General features: G+C 36.1%; 1 protein-coding gene across 2 annotated transcripts; it reads right to left on the bottom strand.

Annotated features, from left to right (window-relative positions):
* Positions 1–13789: 13789 nt before the first annotated feature.
* Positions 13790–17403, bottom strand: LOC123907736 (pathogenesis-related thaumatin-like protein 3.5). 2 transcript variants are annotated; one of them, XM_045958104.1, is made up of 3 exons: positions 17304–17403; positions 16558–17197; positions 13790–14242 (listed from the first exon to the last, which is right to left on the bottom strand). In XM_045958104.1, exons 1-3 carry the CDS (start codon positions 17368–17370, stop codon positions 13894–13896), a joined length of 1056 nt encoding a protein of 351 aa, XP_045814060.1. In that variant the 5' UTR covers positions 17371–17403; the 3' UTR covers positions 13790–13893. The 2 variants fall into 2 exon arrangements, with proteins under 2 accessions (XP_045814060.1, XP_045814061.1); XM_045958105.1 differs by having other exon boundaries at positions 13790–14239.
* Between the last annotated feature and the right edge of the window lie 1564 nt (positions 17404–18967).

The following is an 18967-nucleotide window of genomic DNA, read 5'->3' as shown; positions in this document are numbered from 1 at the left end:
TTTTCACAAAATTGTGGACTTAGAAAAATTTCACAATTTTTTCCCCCCCCACACAAGCTCTAGGTTCTGCCCTTGAAAAACAAAGTGGCCCTTCCGCTCAAAATTTTTCGCTTCCGAGGGCATGGTAATATCCCATAATACCCCCGAGTTACTAATCCAAGCCCCAAAAAATTTTCCGGGCAAAGCCTCAAATTTCGAAAATTCAATTTTAGGTTCTTTAACACACATACAACACTGAAACCATTTTTTTCCCAAAAATTTTTTGCATGGTAATTCGCCCTAGGCCACCATTGTGCCTCCCTCAAAGCCCTGACAAATTTTGAAACCTCTCCCACACTTTTCCGAAATTTCTCATGACCAAAAGTTTAGAAAATAAGGACCACACTCAAAATTTTCCAATGCAAAGTCCTAGCTAGCATCTATTAGTTCACATGGCCATGGAATTGATCAACCAAACCACTTTGAGCATCAAAACAAAAGTTTCTAAAAATATGTTCATAAAATCCTCAAGAACACACTCAAAATTATTTTTCCTTGTTTCACAAAATTAAAGCCATAATCTAACATCCATTTCTCTACTAAGCTCATAAACAACACCAAAAAGAAAAGCACAAAACAATTTTTCAAAGTTATGATCATTTCAAATAAGTTTTTCAAACCCTAACAAAAGATTTTATGAAAATCTTAATCACCATGGAAATCACAACATGCCAAGCTTAAACAAGCTTAAATACTACTCCTAAACACTTCCCTAGAACCACAAACAACCAAAACTAATTTCTAGAAAACTAATTCTCAAGAACATAACCCAAAAATTCCTAGAATCATGAGTTTTAACCAAGCAAAAGAAAGGAGAAGACTAGTTACCTTAAGTGAAGTGATTCCCTTAGCAAGTCTAGGTTCCAAAGAGCTTGAAAAGGAAGGATTTGATGATGAAATGAAAATTTGGTGAAGATATGAAAATGGGGGATGGCTTCACGGTTTGGAGAGGAAGAGAAATGGAAAAATTCAGATTTTTCTAAGTCCCCAAAGAAGCTAAACCTCCTTACTATACATTGGTCTTGGTCATTCCTAGCCATTGGATCAAAAGTGCAACTAAAGCCATGAAAAACCCTCACCATTGGATCAAGCAAATCCCATCCACTTTAGATATTCTCATATGGTTCTAAAAGTCTTCGCCTCACAGACGAGTCACGCTTCGGTTACGGACCAAACTTGCACAGACAGAAAATCTAAAACCTAAAAGTCCTCCGTAAACGATTTCCAAAACTTATCGCCGAATCTTTTTCCGCGACTGTAATTTTCTTCCACACTCTTGAAAATTATTCTCAGGACATATCCTAACTCGCGCAGATATATAAAACTTCCATCTAAAATTTTACTGAATTTCGAAACCGTAAAATTTTACAACAGCGGGTAAAATCCTCACTCGTTTTTCCAAAAGCGAGAAAAATCTAAAACTCGTCATTCTGAATTTACAAAAACCTTCTCATTCATAAAAGAGGATTACAGCCCAAAAGTCTGTGCCTTTCCAGCGCACGAGCACAAAACAGACTCCATTTCAGCAAAAATCCCATTTTTGCGACGATACTCACTAAAATACTTAACCAAAAACCCTAAAACCTCTTAGCCATTATTTATTCCCTCACACAAAAGTACTGTGGAATTACGGGTCTTACATTACTACCCACCAAAAAGAAGTTTCGTCCTCGAAACTAAGCAGGAGTGATAGCTCAACCATTTATTACTAACACCACACAAAGAGTTCACCATTCCAAATTACTTTTACCACCAGTCCACGAACCTAGGTCAACACATTCTGCTTTCAAGGTCACATTTTTCCGTCTCCGCTTCATAGCCTATTCCATTAGGTTCACGCGAAGTGGTGACCGACTGTCCTCCAAAGAATTTCCAAAAACTCTATGCACTACTAAAGGTGGCAAAACTAGTCTATTTCAGTCAACACGATTCCGTCTACTATTTACAAGAGATTAAGAGTGATCAGTCCCTCAATTTGTCAATAGATAGCCGACAACCATGATGGTGACATAGACCATCTTTACCAAACTACAATAGCGCTCTCCGTCACTTGTGCTCAAAATCATCTGAGCCACAAAGGTTCAACAATTCCTTCGTGGTTTACCAAACCCTTCCTCAATTTCTTACTACCTCGATCTCGCTGACGAGACACAATCTCCCCAAAACATAAACACTCCAAAAGAAATTATCATCTCCGTAGAATCTTACAACTTTACCAATGTCCGTAAATCCTTAAATTTTCTTAATCTCATAACTTCGCCTAACCGTTCGTTCATTCACGGATCTCATTCCAATCTCATTCTTAATAATATCATCCCAACATCCGGTTGGTGATTACAACTCCCACATTTCCTTGGCACTTGCGAACTATACCGTCTATGTCTCTTGGATTTTCTTTATCCAAATCTCAAGCAACTTTTCCTTTTAAACAAATCTCCGCTTTCCACAATTCAACCCCTTACGCGTCTGCAAATTTTTTTTTTTCCAACTGAACACTTAGCTCACCCTTGCAGTCCTCAACACAAAACATTTCTCTTCGTTGACTACCACCGTTGGCACGCACCATCTTTTGTCAAATTCCCAAACCATTTTAAAACTCCCTTGAGTTTCTTTCCTCTTACCACTAAATTCTCTTTTCCTCAAAAGAGTTTGTCACCCTCGACCTCTTTAATTGTTCCAACATCTCCCTTTTATCGTTAACATCCGATGTCCTTGATTTTCTCAACGTGCACTTTCCACCATGCTACGCCCATATTCATTAGAACGATTACTAACCTCCTTTTCATATTCGCATACAACAATTTTACCGCCATGACATCCATTCATGTGGTGATTTCGAATCCTTAATACACACACAATCATAATTTTCCAAATTATGTGTGAGGTAGTCCTATTTGTGAATCCTCAATTAGCATGAACCACATCTCCATGTGTTTCTTCAGTACTCCTCATGAAAAAGTTTCTCCCAACGACTAACTTCCTCGCTCCATTCACTTGTCCTTTAATGTCACATCACTACTTAAACTTGTCTCGACGTCCAAATTCCGATGTGCAATTTTCCATTTAATAATTTAGTCGTTCGGATACCAACCGTAACATTCTTTTCCAATTTAAACCTCTTTTCTCCATCGCTATTCTTTTGTGCTTTTATCTACATATACCAAGTTCCACTTTCATTGGCATACACTCCTCGTGTGATTCTTAACTCAACCTTAACTTCTTACGAGATACGTCAATGCAATCCTTCTTACTATTCCTTTTGACTCTGAAAAATTAAACAATAAGGTTGCCAGCCTTTCCTTACAAACTCTAATTATTTCTTTTCACCTTCTTGCTAGCGCACAACCTCAATATTCCATCGCGACCACCACGCCGATGTTATAACTCTACCAAAACTCCAAATTAGTCCTCCTCGACTCTCTAGAAATTCGCAACATCCGAGTTCAACAACCGCCTAGAGTTGGTTCCCAAACCACTATACCCAATTTTCGTTAAATCCAACAACATCTTTAATTTGGCGTACCCGAACCAAAACTCTCTCGTTCTACATGAAATTACATCGTAACAAATATACTTTTTTTCCGTTCGACCAATCCCAAATCGTCGTAACGATCTAAAGTTATAGTATTTTTTTCTAATACTATTTACCAACTTCACATATACGTTCTCGCTACTCATCCTGACACATCTACTTAATCATAAAAGTCTTACTCACTTCTAGCCTTTTCTATGGTACAACCAACATGTTCCTCGAAATCGAACGCCCCAAAAATAATTAATCCTCCAAGCTCCTAGTAATTAGCTCTTTATGCATACTATCTCTAAACTTATCCTTAGAACGTCATTATGATTAACTTCCAAATTTACTTATCTTGCTCATCCATCTAGTGTCCGACACTTATCTCAAATCTTAATGCTCGTCTTTTTGAGACTACCCACCAAGCAAAAACCATACACTACATGACTTCCTTATAATGTTTGATTCCTAAATCAATCTCTTCGAATATAACCCTCAAGAACTTAAACACTAGTCATACTATCTAAATTCCTCCGTTACATCTTAACCTTCAACAAAAAGTCATTCCAACTATCACTCTCTTTGTCTTAGTATTCTCACTAATGAACCCCTTTTCTACCCACAACAAGACATTTCTTAGAAAATTTTCTAAAATTCTCGTCCATAACTTGAATTATTTAAAACTTGTCCACTTCATCCCCTATGATATCATACTCTCAAGGTGCTACTTGGTCCTTCAACCCTCTTGGTCGATTGAAATTGTTAACTTAAATGTCCATTCATACCGGCCCTCTACTCACTTATGGTCTAATCCCGTCAAACTACTTGAGAAATTTAATTTCTCTTACATTTTACCCCCCAAAACTAACAATTCTAACTTACACATCTACAATTCTATAGGCATTTCCATACTATATACCTCTTGTATCTCTTAACATCGACATAAAACTTACTTTTCAAGGTTGGACTACTCGTTCTTTACCTAGCAATCCCTCCAAATTCACCCTTGTTCCAACAATTAATCAACTATATTCTTGTCTCACATCGACATCTATACTTACTATCTTCTGAACTACGTATAGATTGTCACTTACCAACGTGATACTTGGCCTCCTACCTTCAATTATCACGAGATTTTACCCTTAATACTCACATTTCAAAATCCTAACATATCTTAAACACTCAACTTAACCCTTAAGGTACTCACCCTTCATATAATCGTCGCCTAACCACACTAGGTTCACTCACTCTTGATGCGCCACACCCATTAATTCCAACATGACTCGCCCCGAGGATTATCCAATCATCGAAATTAATTCCAATTGACCTCGTTGTCTGCTCCAACATTCCACAACGGTCGCACCTCCTTGACAACTAAACGACTTCATCAAGTCTCGTCCCGAACTCATCGTAGAAGACATCCAATATTTTCTTAAAAGGTCCCCCTAAATAATTCCGTACTTGCAATCCTTTACAAGAACGACGTCCACTCGTCCACACTCAACATCTTCGAGTGACCACGTCCAATGCACTTCTAATCAATAATCTAACTTCCAAGAATCCCTTGCATTTCTAATTCTCCTCAAATCCATCCTCCTCGGACCGCTGCCTCTGAGAAAATTCGGAGACACTCGTCGACCCAGTTCGACCAAAGCTCTAGGGGCTAACTGTCCTACTCACTGAAGCACTATAGGGAACATTGTTTCGGTTGAGAAACAATCAATTACCTAAGCATTTAACCCATGCTTGACTCAAGACAACAAACACATAAGAACCCAAGCACTTATGCTCACTAAACCCGACCCTAACTCTAATATGACTGACCTCAGACTGTTAACTGAAGTACACACTTTCCCTTTGAAGATCTAATGCCGAGCTCTGATACCAAAATGTAACACCCCATTTTTCAAAGCATAAAAAGGGGTATTATTTTTTTTTTTTAAAACACGCTTAAATAAAATGGCGCGCGTGAACGCCCGCAGCTATCTCGGCAATTCGTCATTCAATAGAAAATAAATATAACATCAACACATTATATTACAGGGCTTCCTCGAAGCAAAGTGTGTACCTGAATAATTTACATACGGCGGATACATTAAGTTCATCAACCAAAAGATACAAGTTATGAACCGAATATATCACAAGGCCAAAAGGCACTAAACATGTCTGAGTATAAATGTATAAGACATACAGTCATCCAAAATACAAACTAGGCCCTAAGCCTACCAAAATGTAGCCTAACAAGCGCTACTCTCTACACTCCGGGATAGTCCACGAAGTCCTCGCCGTCCACACGGCCTACGGTCTCAGATGGCGCTCCATCGTCTGGGGGTGGGAGGAGCCCGCGATATGGCATGCAAAATAAGGGTCACCAACTGGAAACAAGAAATACAAATACCAAGTACCAAATAGAAAGCGGCTAAACACTTATCATTTTCCTCAACACATGCATAATAAATAAAATGCGCACATAGCCTAATGCAAAACCTCTAATGAATGAGTGTGACACCCCGTCACAGGATCGTCACATGCATGGATTCCGGAATCAAACGGTGGGATAACACCGGGTGCAATCACTCAGATCAAACACCTACTCAATTGGTGGAATACCCCGAGTACAATCACTCAGATCAAATACCGGCTCCATTAACGGTGGGTACAATCACTCAGATCAAATACCGGCTCACTTAAAGGCGGGAGTATCACCGGGTACAATCACTCAGATCAAATACCCACTATGAATGCATGAGCATACGCCTTCTCTACATATACTAATGCAACAACTTACATATTCTCATTAATATGTAATCTCAAACATTCCAACATACATATTCGCATAATATGTAAACAACCAATATGTATTCAACATAACTCATTACGAGAATACATAACGCAACCATACAAAGCACTCACAACCAGTGCATAAACAACAAGCCAAAACAACACATGTTATTGTCGGAAGTAAGGCATAAATAGAAGGTGCCCTTACCTCGGCAATGCTTCCAACCAAAAACCACAACGTTTCACACTATCTACCGTTTCGCGTTTCCTAAAAATAACGAGCGGACAATGAATAAGTTTCTCCGAAATTATCTTAACGAAACTAAACCTATCCACAAAGGTCTAGAGGTGTCTAAGGCACTTCCTAACACTCTCGGATATTGTTTCCGAGTCCTCCCCATAGTGATTAAAAATTCCCGAAGTTAAATACACTATTTTTCACAAAACAAACACATTTTCGACAAAATAGTTTTCAAACTAAAATGACCATAACTAATTCAACTCTTGTCCACTCGAGACGAACCATACGCCAAACTCTTCGTCTCGAAAAGACGGATCAAATGGTTAAGTTTTGAGGGAACTGAAACAATTTTAAATGGACGAAAATGCCCCTGCACAGTTCGTCCAGAATTGAGAAATCAAGGCATTCTCCCACAAATTTTCATTTTCAAAGCATACCATTGCTCTCTATGGTTTTAAACTTCAAAGGACACTTTCATACACTACCAAAACACTTGAAAACAACCTAAAAATTTTACGAAAACATCTCGACAAAATAATCGAGTTTTTCTTGCGTCGCAAGTTTCAAGTTTTTCTTTCCAAATACAATCCTATAATCAAACTTTGACCCACCTATGATCATTTCATCAAAGCATGCTCATTTTTCACAAAATTGTGGACTTAGAAAAATTTCACAATTTTTTCCCCCCCCACACAAGCTCTAGGTTCTGCCCTTGAAAAACAAAGTGGCCCTTCCGCTCAAAATTTTTCGCTTCCGAGGGCATGGTAATATCCCATAATACCCCCGAGTTACTAATCCAAGCCCCAAAAAATTTTCCGGGCAAAGCCTCAAATTTCGAAAATTCAATTTTAGGTTCTTTAACACACATACAACACTGAAACCATTTTTTTCCCAAAAATTTTTTGCATGGTAATTCGCCCTAGGCCACCATTGTGCCTCCCTCAAAGCCCTGACAAATTTTGAAACCTCTCCCACACTTTTCCGAAATTTCTCATGACCAAAAGTTTAGAAAATAAGGACCACACTCAAAATTTTCCAATGCAAAGTCCTAGCTAGCATCTATTAGTTCACATGGCCATGGAATTGATCAACCAAACCACTTTGAGCATCAAAACAAAAGTTTCTAAAAATATGTTCATAAAATCCTCAAGAACACACTCAAAATTATTTTTCCTTGTTTCACAAAATTAAAGCCATAATCTAACATCCATTTCTCTACTAAGCTCATAAACAACACCAAAAAGAAAAGCACAAAACAATTTTTCAAAGTTATGATCATTTCAAATAAGTTTTTCAAACCCTAACAAAAGATTTTATGAAAATCTTAATCACCATGGAAATCACAACATGCCAAGCTTAAACAAGCTTAAATACTACTCCTAAACACTTCCCTAGAACCACAAACAACCAAAACTAATTTCTAGAAAACTAATTCTCAAGAACATAACCCAAAAATTCCTAGAATCATGAGTTTTAACCAAGCAAAAGAAAGGAGAAGACTAGTTACCTTAAGTGAAGTGATTCCCTTAGCAAGTCTAGGTTCCAAAGAGCTTGAAAAGGAAGGATTTGATGATGAAATGAAAATTTGGTGAAGATATGAAAATGGGGGATGGCTTCACGGTTTGGAGAGGAAGAGAAATGGAAAAATTCAGATTTTTCTAAGTCCCCAAAGAAGCTAAACCTCCTTACTATACATTGGTCTTGGTCATTCCTAGCCATTGGATCAAAAGTGCAACTAAAGCCATGAAAAACCCTCACCATTGGATCAAGCAAATCCCATCCACTTTAGATATTCTCATATGGTTCTAAAAGTCTTCGCCTCACAGACGAGTCACGCTTCGGTTACGGACCAAACTTGCACAGACAGAAAATCTAAAACCTAAAAGTCCTCCGTAAACGATTTCCAAAACTTATCGCCGAATCTTTTTCCGCGACTGTAATTTTCTTCCACACTCTTGAAAATTATTCTCAGGACATATCCTAACTCGCGCAGATATATAAAACTTCCATCTAAAATTTTACTGAATTTCGAAACCGTAAAATTTTACAACAGCGGGTAAAATCCTCACTCGTTTTTCCAAAAGCGAGAAAAATCTAAAACTCGTCATTCTGAATTTACAAAAACCTTCTCATTCATAAAAGAGGATTACAGCCCAAAAGTCTGTGCCTTTCCAGCGCACGAGCACAAAACAGACTCCATTTCAGCAAAAATCCCATTTTTGCGACGATACTCACTAAAATACTTAACCAAAAACCCTAAAACCTCTTAGCCATTATTTATTCCCTCACACAAAAGTACTGTGGAATTACGGGTCTTACATGTGCTTTACCCAAATCACTTGAAAATCTCAAGGATGCGTTGCTTTATGGCAAAGAAGGTACTATCACATTGGATGAAGTTCAATCAGCTTTGAGGACCAAGGAGTTGACAAAGTTGAGAGACTTGAGGGTTGATGATAGTGCGGAAGGGCTGAATGTGATGAGGGATAGAAGTGAGAACGACGGTAGAGGAAAGGGGAAGAAATATGGGTCCAAGTCTAGGCCAAAAGGTGATAATGGTGGCAGGTTCAGATGCTTCTATTGTCAGGATCCGGGTCACTTCAAGAAGGACTGTCCTCAGAGAAGGGGCAGTGGTAGTTCGTCAGCTCATGTTGCCGTTGATGAGGAGGAAGGCTATGAGAGTGCGGGAGCACTCATAGTCACCAGTTGACACTCATAGCTTGCTGATTAGCCTGGAGAGGCGGTGGTAATAATACTCAACATCAGCCTGGAGAGGCGGTGGTAATAATACTCAACATCAGCCTGGAGAGGCGGTGGTAATAATACTCAGGATTACGTTCGAAACAACAACCTTATTACTGTGAGAATGCGGATGTGCTAGTGTGGTGAAGTTGGGAATCAATGGAGTTGAAGTCATGGACTTTGGATGCTCCGATCACATGTGTTTTGAGGAAGGAGTACTTTGAAGCCCTGGAGCTAGTTGAAGGTGGAGTTTGTTCATCTTGGCGACGGGAAAAGCTTATAAGGTTCAAGGTATGGTTGAATTTCTTTCACACAATGCGAGGTATTGTTCTTGAGCTTTGTTACTAGTTGTGATTCTCATGGTGTGGATAAGTTGTGAAACTTTGGTTGGTTGTTAGTGACATTGGTTGGTTTTAGTTGTACTAGTGAAATGAAGTTTACTAGGTGGTGGAACTAAACCGGGAAGTGTTGGAGACTAACAATGACTTGATGTGTGTTTCGAAGTAGTTGAAAAAGTTTTACATTACAAGGTGGAAGAGATGGTGGATATACCGGTTTAAGGCTTTGGTGGAGGAATCTCGGTTTGAGGTGGAGGTACACCAAAGTGGTATGGCTATGAAGACCTTGTGTGGAAGCAACGGTGATCAAGCTTGGTAACTTGTTAGACTGCGGGAGGTAGTTGGATACAAGGAGAGTTTGAGGTTGCAGCTTGTGAAACCACCTAAAAATTCCAAGGTTGGTTGGAGGCAAGCATATCTTCAAGAGTACGGAAAGCTACAATCCGGGGTTTGAAGAGGGTATGGTTTAGCTTGTGTATTGTCCTAAAAATCCAAGGGCAATTGGAGGCAAGCATTTTTCGGGAGTACGGAGAGGTAGACTCCGGGGGCCGAAGAGGGTGTGGTGTAAACAAGTGGAGAGAGCAGCACGGTGGTTGATGGGAAGTTGGCATCACCATCGTTTTAAAGGCAAGGTGGAGATTGTTGCAAATTTGCCTTGAAAACGTGAAAAAAACAACACTAGTCTGCTGTTTTCCGCCCCGGGCGGAAAAACCTGTGTTCCGGGCGGAAATTTGAAGCAGGAAAAGGGGTGCTCACTGTTTTGCCGCCCCAGGCGGAAATCTTGGTGTTTCAGGCGGAAATTTCCGCCCCAGGCGGAAAAAGCTGCGCCTCGGGCGGAAATCACTGCAGGGTATTTAAAGGGTCACGTTTTCTGTTTTTCAGGAGGAAGTTTTGAGGGTTTCTTTCACCAAAACGGCGGCTAGGGTTAAGAGGGTTACTCTTGGTTCACCTCTAGGTTTTGGGTGTTGATTCTTTCATCTTGTAATCACTTATCATTGAAATCTCTTGGTCACGGGAAGAGATTTGGGAAAAGGGTAGAATTAGGATTGAAGTCTAATTCTTGCAACTCTTTTGTATTGAATCGTTGTAATCAAGATTTTCATTGATAGTGGAACGGAGAGTGGCTCTCTCCCCCAGAGTAGGTCGGTTTTGACTGAACTGGGTAAACAATTGCTTCGTGTTCTTACAGTTTTATTACTTATCTTTTGTTCGTGATTATTATTGCTATTTCCACGTTTTTGATTGCTTATTCGATTTGCTCCACACATCAAGTTTATTGGTGTGATTATTAAAGAACTCACAACATTAGCGACACCAATATTTCAAGTCTTCATCCGTCCTGGATCGAAGCTTATACCAGCAACTTATTTAGGCTCTGTTTGGTTGAGCAGAAAGAAAGAGGAAGAAAATAAAATTACGCATTCCAATGGATGAATTTGAACTACTTTACAATTCAAGTTCATTCATCGATTTTCGTAATTTTATTTCTTCTTACTTTCTTTTCATCATACCAAATGAACCCAAGTTTCTCTAGCCTATACCTTTCAAATCTTTAGGCTACAAATAGGGATGGCAAAAAAACTCAAACCCGAGAGACCCACCCGAACTCAAATCCAAGTCAACGGGTGAAACCCGATTTGACTGGATTTGGGTTCGGGTGACACCCGATAATATGGGTGTGGGTTTGGTATCAGTCAAACCCACACCCGAAACCCATACACCCACCCGAAATATTTTATAATTACCTAATTACCCCTATAGTCTCCCTCAATTTCCTTGGAAGACCTTAAATTTTAGTTGTAATTTAATTTCTTGAAAGTCTATGTTGTAATTTCTTGAAAGTCTATGTTTGAATTTCCTTGGAAGACCTTAATTTTAGTTGTAATTTAATTCAAAGTCTATGTTGGAATTTAATTTCTTAAATTTGCAAATTATTTTCAAATGTGCTGCGGATTTGGGTTTGGTTGGAAAAACCCGAACCCAATGGGTGTGGGCGTGGGTGTTGTTTTGCCACCCGAACAGCCTTTGGGTTTGGGTTTGGGTGATGATTTCAGGTGTGGGTTTGATAAGTGTCAAACCCGCACCCGTGGGCGCCCGTTGCCATTCCTAGCTATAAAAAGGGTTGGAAGAACTTGCTAGTTGTTGTGTGGACTCCAAGTGGGACCCACGCCACTTAATATATTATAAAATAAATAAAAATAAGAAAAGAAACATGTGTGTAGGGGTGTGCATGGTTTGGAAACCACACCACACCACACCTAATTGATGGTTTTGGTTCTAAACCAAAACCATTTCAATAACAAACCGGTTATTTTTTAAAACTAATTTGGTTTTGGTTATTAACCGGATCGAACCAATTTATAACCGGTTTGTAATAAAATTTAAGTTATTCACATGATCCAATTTTAAATAGGTTTTTTACTTAAACTAATTTTTTTTATTAGTTGATTAAAAAAAATAGATTTATTAATTATTTTAAAAACATAATTTTTCATTAATTTTATGATTGAATTGGTTTATAATCAACCCACAAAATATTTTTTTTAAACCCAAATTATTTTTTACTTAGCCGAAAACTTATTTTTTATATTGTTTTAAAAATATTTTTTATTATTTAAAAAAAGAGTAATTTTTAAAATTAAAAAATCTGATTTTTAAATACAAAAAAAACTAATAAATAGGAAAAAAATTAAAATACTAAATTTTTGAAAAACTAAAAACATTAAAAACTGATTTTTTAATTATTTTAAAAAAAAACTGAATTTTTTAATTATTTTTAAAAATTAAAAACATTAAAAACTGATTTTTTAAATTATTTTTAAAATAATTATTAAAAATCTGATTTTTAAAATAAAATAATATTAAAATAGTATGGGTGGTTGGTGGTGGCCGGCCGCCGGAGCACCACCACCGGCCGCCGGAGCACCACCGCCGGCCGCCGGAGCACCACCGCTTGTGTGTGTGCTTGTATCCATTGGACCCCACTGGATATAGATCTAATTTTTGTAGTTTGTGGGGGTGTTGTGTGTGCCTGTATCCATTGGGCCCCACTGGATATAGATCTAATTTTTGTAATTTGTGGCGGTATTATGAATAATAATACGCAAAATTATATAGGATGTCTTTATTTATTTTAATATTTTGGTCTTTATCTTTTATTTTTAATATTTTGGTCTTTTATCTTTTTTATTTGTAATATTTTAGTTTTTTTGTAATACTTTGATCTTTATTTTATTTATTTATATAAAATAAATAACCTAAATGTTACAAAAATAAATAAAATAAAGGACTACAGTATTACAAAAAAAAGATAAATTGTCAAATTGTTACCAAAAAATAAGATAAAGACTTGAAGTGTAATTTTGTCATAATAATATGGTCAGACATACGTTATCCCTTCATAAATTGAGGATATCTATTTATCAACCAATAAGAACAAGCTATATAAGTGGATTTCCATGTGGTACATACAACGTATCAAACTTTTGGATTTATATATGGTTTGTTCTCGTTGATTGATGAGTAAATACGATTAAATTATGAAGAGTAGATTAACATAATCTTATTTATATTTTCTTAACTATTTGGTCTTGAGTTCGCTTCTCGGTCAATATGTATGGAGAAAAATTTGGTTTAAGAGGTTAACTTTTAAAATAGATCTCAATTATCTTAAAGTAATTAGTCTCAGCAATTATCCGCGAAAAATTATTTTGGTTTAAAAAATATATATTTAATTATGAATGTTTTTGTTGATTTATATTTTTGTTTTTGTTGGATTTTTTAAATGAGGGTGAATGATGGGCATAACTCCAAACCTTAATAGTTTGATGATGAAGATGATGATTGATTGGTTTGAGAAGGAGTAGATTTTTTAATTTTTTTAATTAATTAAGTAATCTGTATAAAAAAAGCCAAGTTGTGATATTCATAAAAATAAAGACATGTCACTAAAAATAGTACATAGTGGCACATCAGAGTTTGTTAACTCCATTTAACGATGAGCAGTAACAAAAGTATTACGGACCAAAATTTGATAAAAAAATTTAGAGATATTAAAAATGAAATTTGAGATATTTATAGGACCAAAAATATATTTAAGTTTAGAGAATAAATTACAATAATAGAGGGATATTAAAAGTACTGATGACTTAAAGTGGAAAATTCAAAAACAATACAACAAACACCTAGAAACCATAAATGTTACTAACTTCACCAACTGAAAGAAACGATATTAACTAATAAGTAGTCTCTATGATTGGATTTCCTTTGCGCTCAATTTCTTTGCGCTCAACTGCAAAGAATAATTCTTCAATCTTTGTAGACTCGAATAGATGATGAGGCAATTTGGATTTGATTCCTGCGCTCAAGCCGAAGATGCAATTGCAACCATGTTTGGTACAGGCGCAGGCACATGAGATGGTTATCACAATGACAACCACAATACCAACACCAGCACCAACAATGCTCAGTAGTTTTTTATTTTTAAGAAAAAAGTTGACAATTTTGTCTTTGGTTGACCCTTTCTTTTGACCTCCTGAGTTGTCCACCGTAGTAGGGTTTTTCTCTTTGCTCGGCTCCATCCTACTGCACTCAATTGCAAATTTTCAATCACATAATTAAACTCATATTCAGGATGATGATTTAATTAATAAATAAAAATTGTTCCTGAAATTGCAATTGATTTAAAAAAATGAAAGAATACAAATACACAAACCATCTCATAATAAGTTATCACTAGTACAATTAGAAAAGCTTACTTCCTGGGCTTTGCTCCCTTTTTGTAATAATAAAAAAAAAGCTTACTTATATACCAAGCCAAATTTAGAGACGTGTGAATAGGGTTGGGAATAGGCTAGGCGGCCTACAGGGGCCTTCGGCCTGGCCTGTATAAGCCTGGTCTGGCCTGACCTGTTTATTAAAAATGTCAGGCTTATGCTTTGAAAACGGCCTGTTTACATAAATAGGCCAGGCTTAGGCTTCTAAAAAGGCCTACGAAGCCTGATAGGCCGGCCTGTTTATAATAATTATTATTTATATAATATTATTATTTATATCTTTTAAAAAAATATTATTTATATAAATATTATTAGCTTTTAATTATTGCGACTTTTCGTAATCGTATTTATTATTTTATTAGTTTTTAATTATTGTGTTAATCATATTATTAGCTTTTTCTTAATGTTGTAGAAATTATAAAAATTTAAATGTGAACTTTTTAAGGCCTGTTTAGCCTATTTAAAAAAACTATATAGAGAAGCTTTAATGTAACACAGACTTTTAAACAGGCTACAAGGCCAGGCCAGGCTTTTAAAAGGCTCAGGCCAGGCCAAAAAAAAATAACATTTGATAGGCCACAGGTCAGGCTCAGGCCTGAAAAAAAATCGTAGGCCAGGCTCAGGCCTGTCAAGGCCTTGCCTGGCCTGTTCCCAACCCTACGTGTGAAGAAACTAATTCCAAAAAAATGACTCAAAATAAATGAGCTTCTAAAATTTTAATGCTATACTAATTTATTTAATTGTAATGTCTAATTAAATATTTAATACTCCCTCGTCCCAAAATATAAGACCTGGTTGACCATAACACGTATGTCAAAGCACAACTTTGATCACTAATATCTTTAATTGTCTATTTGTAAAAATTATAAAAACTTGATATTTTGAAAATACTCGTCAAAACAAATTAAACAAGATCTCATATGCTAATATTTACATTTACATGTTATTAAAAAAATACGGTCAAAACAAGATAAATGAATAGTATATTTAGTCAAAGTAGCTCTTATATTTTAGGACGGAGGAGAAGTACCACTTACATTTCTTTCAAGTCAATTTTTTTTTGGTTACTGGTCAATATCAATTCACCTCATGTTTATGCTAATAGCTAATGCCAAATACACAATAATTAAAACAATTTAATAAAAATATCATTTACTCTTTCTTTTTCATTTATACATGTGAAATGTGGTTCATTAACAAATACGAATGAGAAAACTCAATTTGATGAAATAATTTGATAGGTCCATATTCGATATAGAGTTACATGGATTTAGATTTGGTGTTGTACAAAAAGCACGTAGTTTCACGTTATACTGCATCCGAACCATCTGATCACAATCCAAACAGATAAGATCTATAGTAGTTATTTTTTACTGTATTTAATCTAAGCCGTTAGATCGTAATCGGACGATCAAAATGCAGTACAACATGAAACCGCCTACTTTTTGTACAACACCAAATCCAAATCCGAGTTACATGATATCTCATCCCCTTTTCCGTTCTAGAGTGACAGAAAACAATGAGAAAACTCAATTTGATGAAAAATGTGGTCCAAGATGGACCAATATTTTTATAGATCCATATCATATAGAACCTCTTAGTAGGTTCATAGTAATTTTTTTAAATCAACTAAGATTTGGTTAAAAAAAGATACAAAATTAATTAGGATATAAACAGGGTTAACGCTCGACAAAAAGCATAGAATAAACAAAACAAAAAGCAAGATAAAAAACATTAGATGGCCCCAAAATAGGTAACATTAACAACCACAAAATTCATTAAAATCAGAAAAACAGCATAAAAAAACATTGCATTAAATGGCCCCAAAATAGCCAACATCAACAACCTCAAAAAATTTGACTTAAAAAAAATTCACATCAAAATCACCAAATTCATGTTGGAGCTAGCAAAATTGCTTTGGCTTTATCCAAGCAAACAATTATAGAATCACCAAATCACGTTTTGTACTCTAAACAGTCCATTTGAACGTGTATAAGTGTATCTATTTCGGGATCATAAATCGATATTTTTTTGCAAATATTAACTGTTGAGATGGTTATAATTTCTTTCAATAAAAGTTTACCTAGTAGAAAATATATTGAGATATGGGAGACCGAGACCTACCTTGTGGAGGTAGGGCAAAAAGTGATGAAGTAATCAGTAGTTGCACAAACACTCTGAAAGGTTTTAGTGGCATCGACTTTGGCGTGAGGACATGCCTTTGCGAAGAACTTCGAGGAGCAGTGCTTAGAAAATGGTTTGCACGCACTTCTACACCCTATGCAATCTCCTCCACTCATCACTTTAAGCTGCGATGGACACACTGTGCCCAATGGTACCATACAGCCCGTCGATGTGCAATTGCCAGAGCCGTTTCCGACTTGAGGCTCAACCACCATTGGTAGATTGTAACCATTTACCAAGCTGATGCGGAAGAAATCAAATCCACTGGATTTGGCGTTTAGGTTAAATTCTGCGAACGTGGCTGGTGAGGAAGCGTTTCCACCGTTACATTCCATGGTTGAGGAAGCACAGTCACCGCCGCCGGTGAGGCAAGAGAAATTTCCATTGGAGTGGTGGGAGCAATGGGTTCTCCCCCATAAACGTCCCGACCAGGAACGGGGCATGGCGAGGACATTGGATTCGCCAGGGTCAAGGGAAAAGCCAGTGGTAGAAGGCAATGAGGTTCCGAACCCGTGGAAAATAGCGGGAAAAACAGTGAGGCTGCACTTGTTGACGATAGTGAATGTTGCAGAGTATGAACCTGCAAATCAAAAAACACATAACATTCTATATATTAAATTGTTATCATTAAGAAAAGTTTCTTTTTTTATGATGATCAATAATAAGCAAAGGTAAGACTTGCTCACCTGTTGCTAGGCTGTGGAAGAGAAACATGATGAACAAATTTGTAGTAAATTTAGCTGAAGAAGACATAGTTGGAACGTAAAAGTTGATGGGAGAGAAATGAGAAAGAGAGAGAGGGGGGGGGGGGGGGGGGGGGGGGGGGGGGAGGGAGAGCTCGAAGGCATGTACATATATATATATATATATATATATATATATATATATATATATATATATATATATATATAGGGGCCTAAACCCCAACAAGGGAGATGGCATTTGTGTGTGAAAGGGGGTGAGATACTATTTTTAGTTCAATTTACTTAACGAAGTTAGTGGAGTCCGGACTTAGCACTTTAAGTTCTATGCCTTGTAAAAATGTATGAATGATTTAATTAATATTAATTAAATTATGTTTAACTAATAAATAATTTATTTGACTGATAGTGAATGTTGTAGAGTTAGGTAGTGGTGGGTATGGTTCGATTTTGGAAGAAAATCGAATCAAATTGGATCAAATTATTTTCAAAATTCATGGTAATCGAACCAAATTGAATTGTTTGTCTTTCGACCTGAACCGAATCGAACTGATAAAATGATTCGATTTTATGCTTTTAAACTAAATCATAACTAATTTTCACTAAAATTGTTAGTTATAGTTCAGTTTTTTTTGTTCGGTTCGGTTTGTTTTTTTTTTCTTTTTTTGCCCAACCATCCTAGAGTTAGCAACCTAAAAATCAAAAAACATCACATCCTATTAAATTGTAATAATTAACAAGAGATAGGAAAAAACTAATGTATTCTGTCATGCATGTTGTCATTCTTACTTTGCACGAGTTCCGTTTGATAAAGTAGCGTTGAATTCAGTCACAAGTCGACACTATCAGATTTATCAAATGTTTAGCAAAGTAATCTTGGATTTCAGGTCACTATCAACCTTTAAATTCGTCGAACCTTCCAACTGAATTTTCAGGCCACTATCTGTAATCTTGAATTTTATTCTTCTAAATGTTTAATTATTTGTTTTCTTTTGTGTTTTAGAAATATTTTGTTGGTAAAATGCCTAATTAAAAAAGTTTTAAAGAAGTTGTTAAAATGATTAAAAATGAAAATTGATATATTTAAAGAAATTAAAAAATTATTTAATTCTTTACTATAAAGTCAACCTTCTATTTTCGCTAACACTTAGCTCAACTGACAATTACGAAATTAATCACCTTAATTTGAGTATAACAAGAAACTTCATAGTTATGTATGTAAATAGTATTCTCCCCGTTCCAATTTAATTGACACAGTTGACCATTTCATACATGTTGATGCAGAACTTTGACGATTAATATTTTTAATTGTATACTAGTAAAAATTATAAAAATTTGATATTTTGAAAATACTCATGGAGACGAATCAAATAAGACCTTATATGCTAATATTTATTTCTGTTTATTAGCAGAAAAATAAGGTCAAAACAACATGTGCGAATACTGCACAACAGTCAATTGTGTCAATCAAATTGGGACGGAGGGATCATTTGTTATTTTGTCTATTTAAAAAATAGAAAACAAATAAATAAAGTATCATCATAGACCAATAACAAAATAAAATAAATTAAAGAAATAAATCATAGTGATGGTACTTAAGCTCGTCGAACATTTTAAAATAAAAATAAAAAGAATAAGCTCGTCGAACA

Source organism: Trifolium pratense, linkage group LG2, assembly GCF_020283565.1.
Source record: "Trifolium pratense cultivar HEN17-A07 linkage group LG2, ARS_RC_1.1, whole genome shotgun sequence".
NCBI lineage: Eukaryota > Viridiplantae > Streptophyta > Magnoliopsida > Fabales > Fabaceae > Trifolium > Trifolium pratense.
Note: the sequence above shows the minus strand (reverse complement) of the source record. Positions and strands in the feature narration are given on the sequence as shown.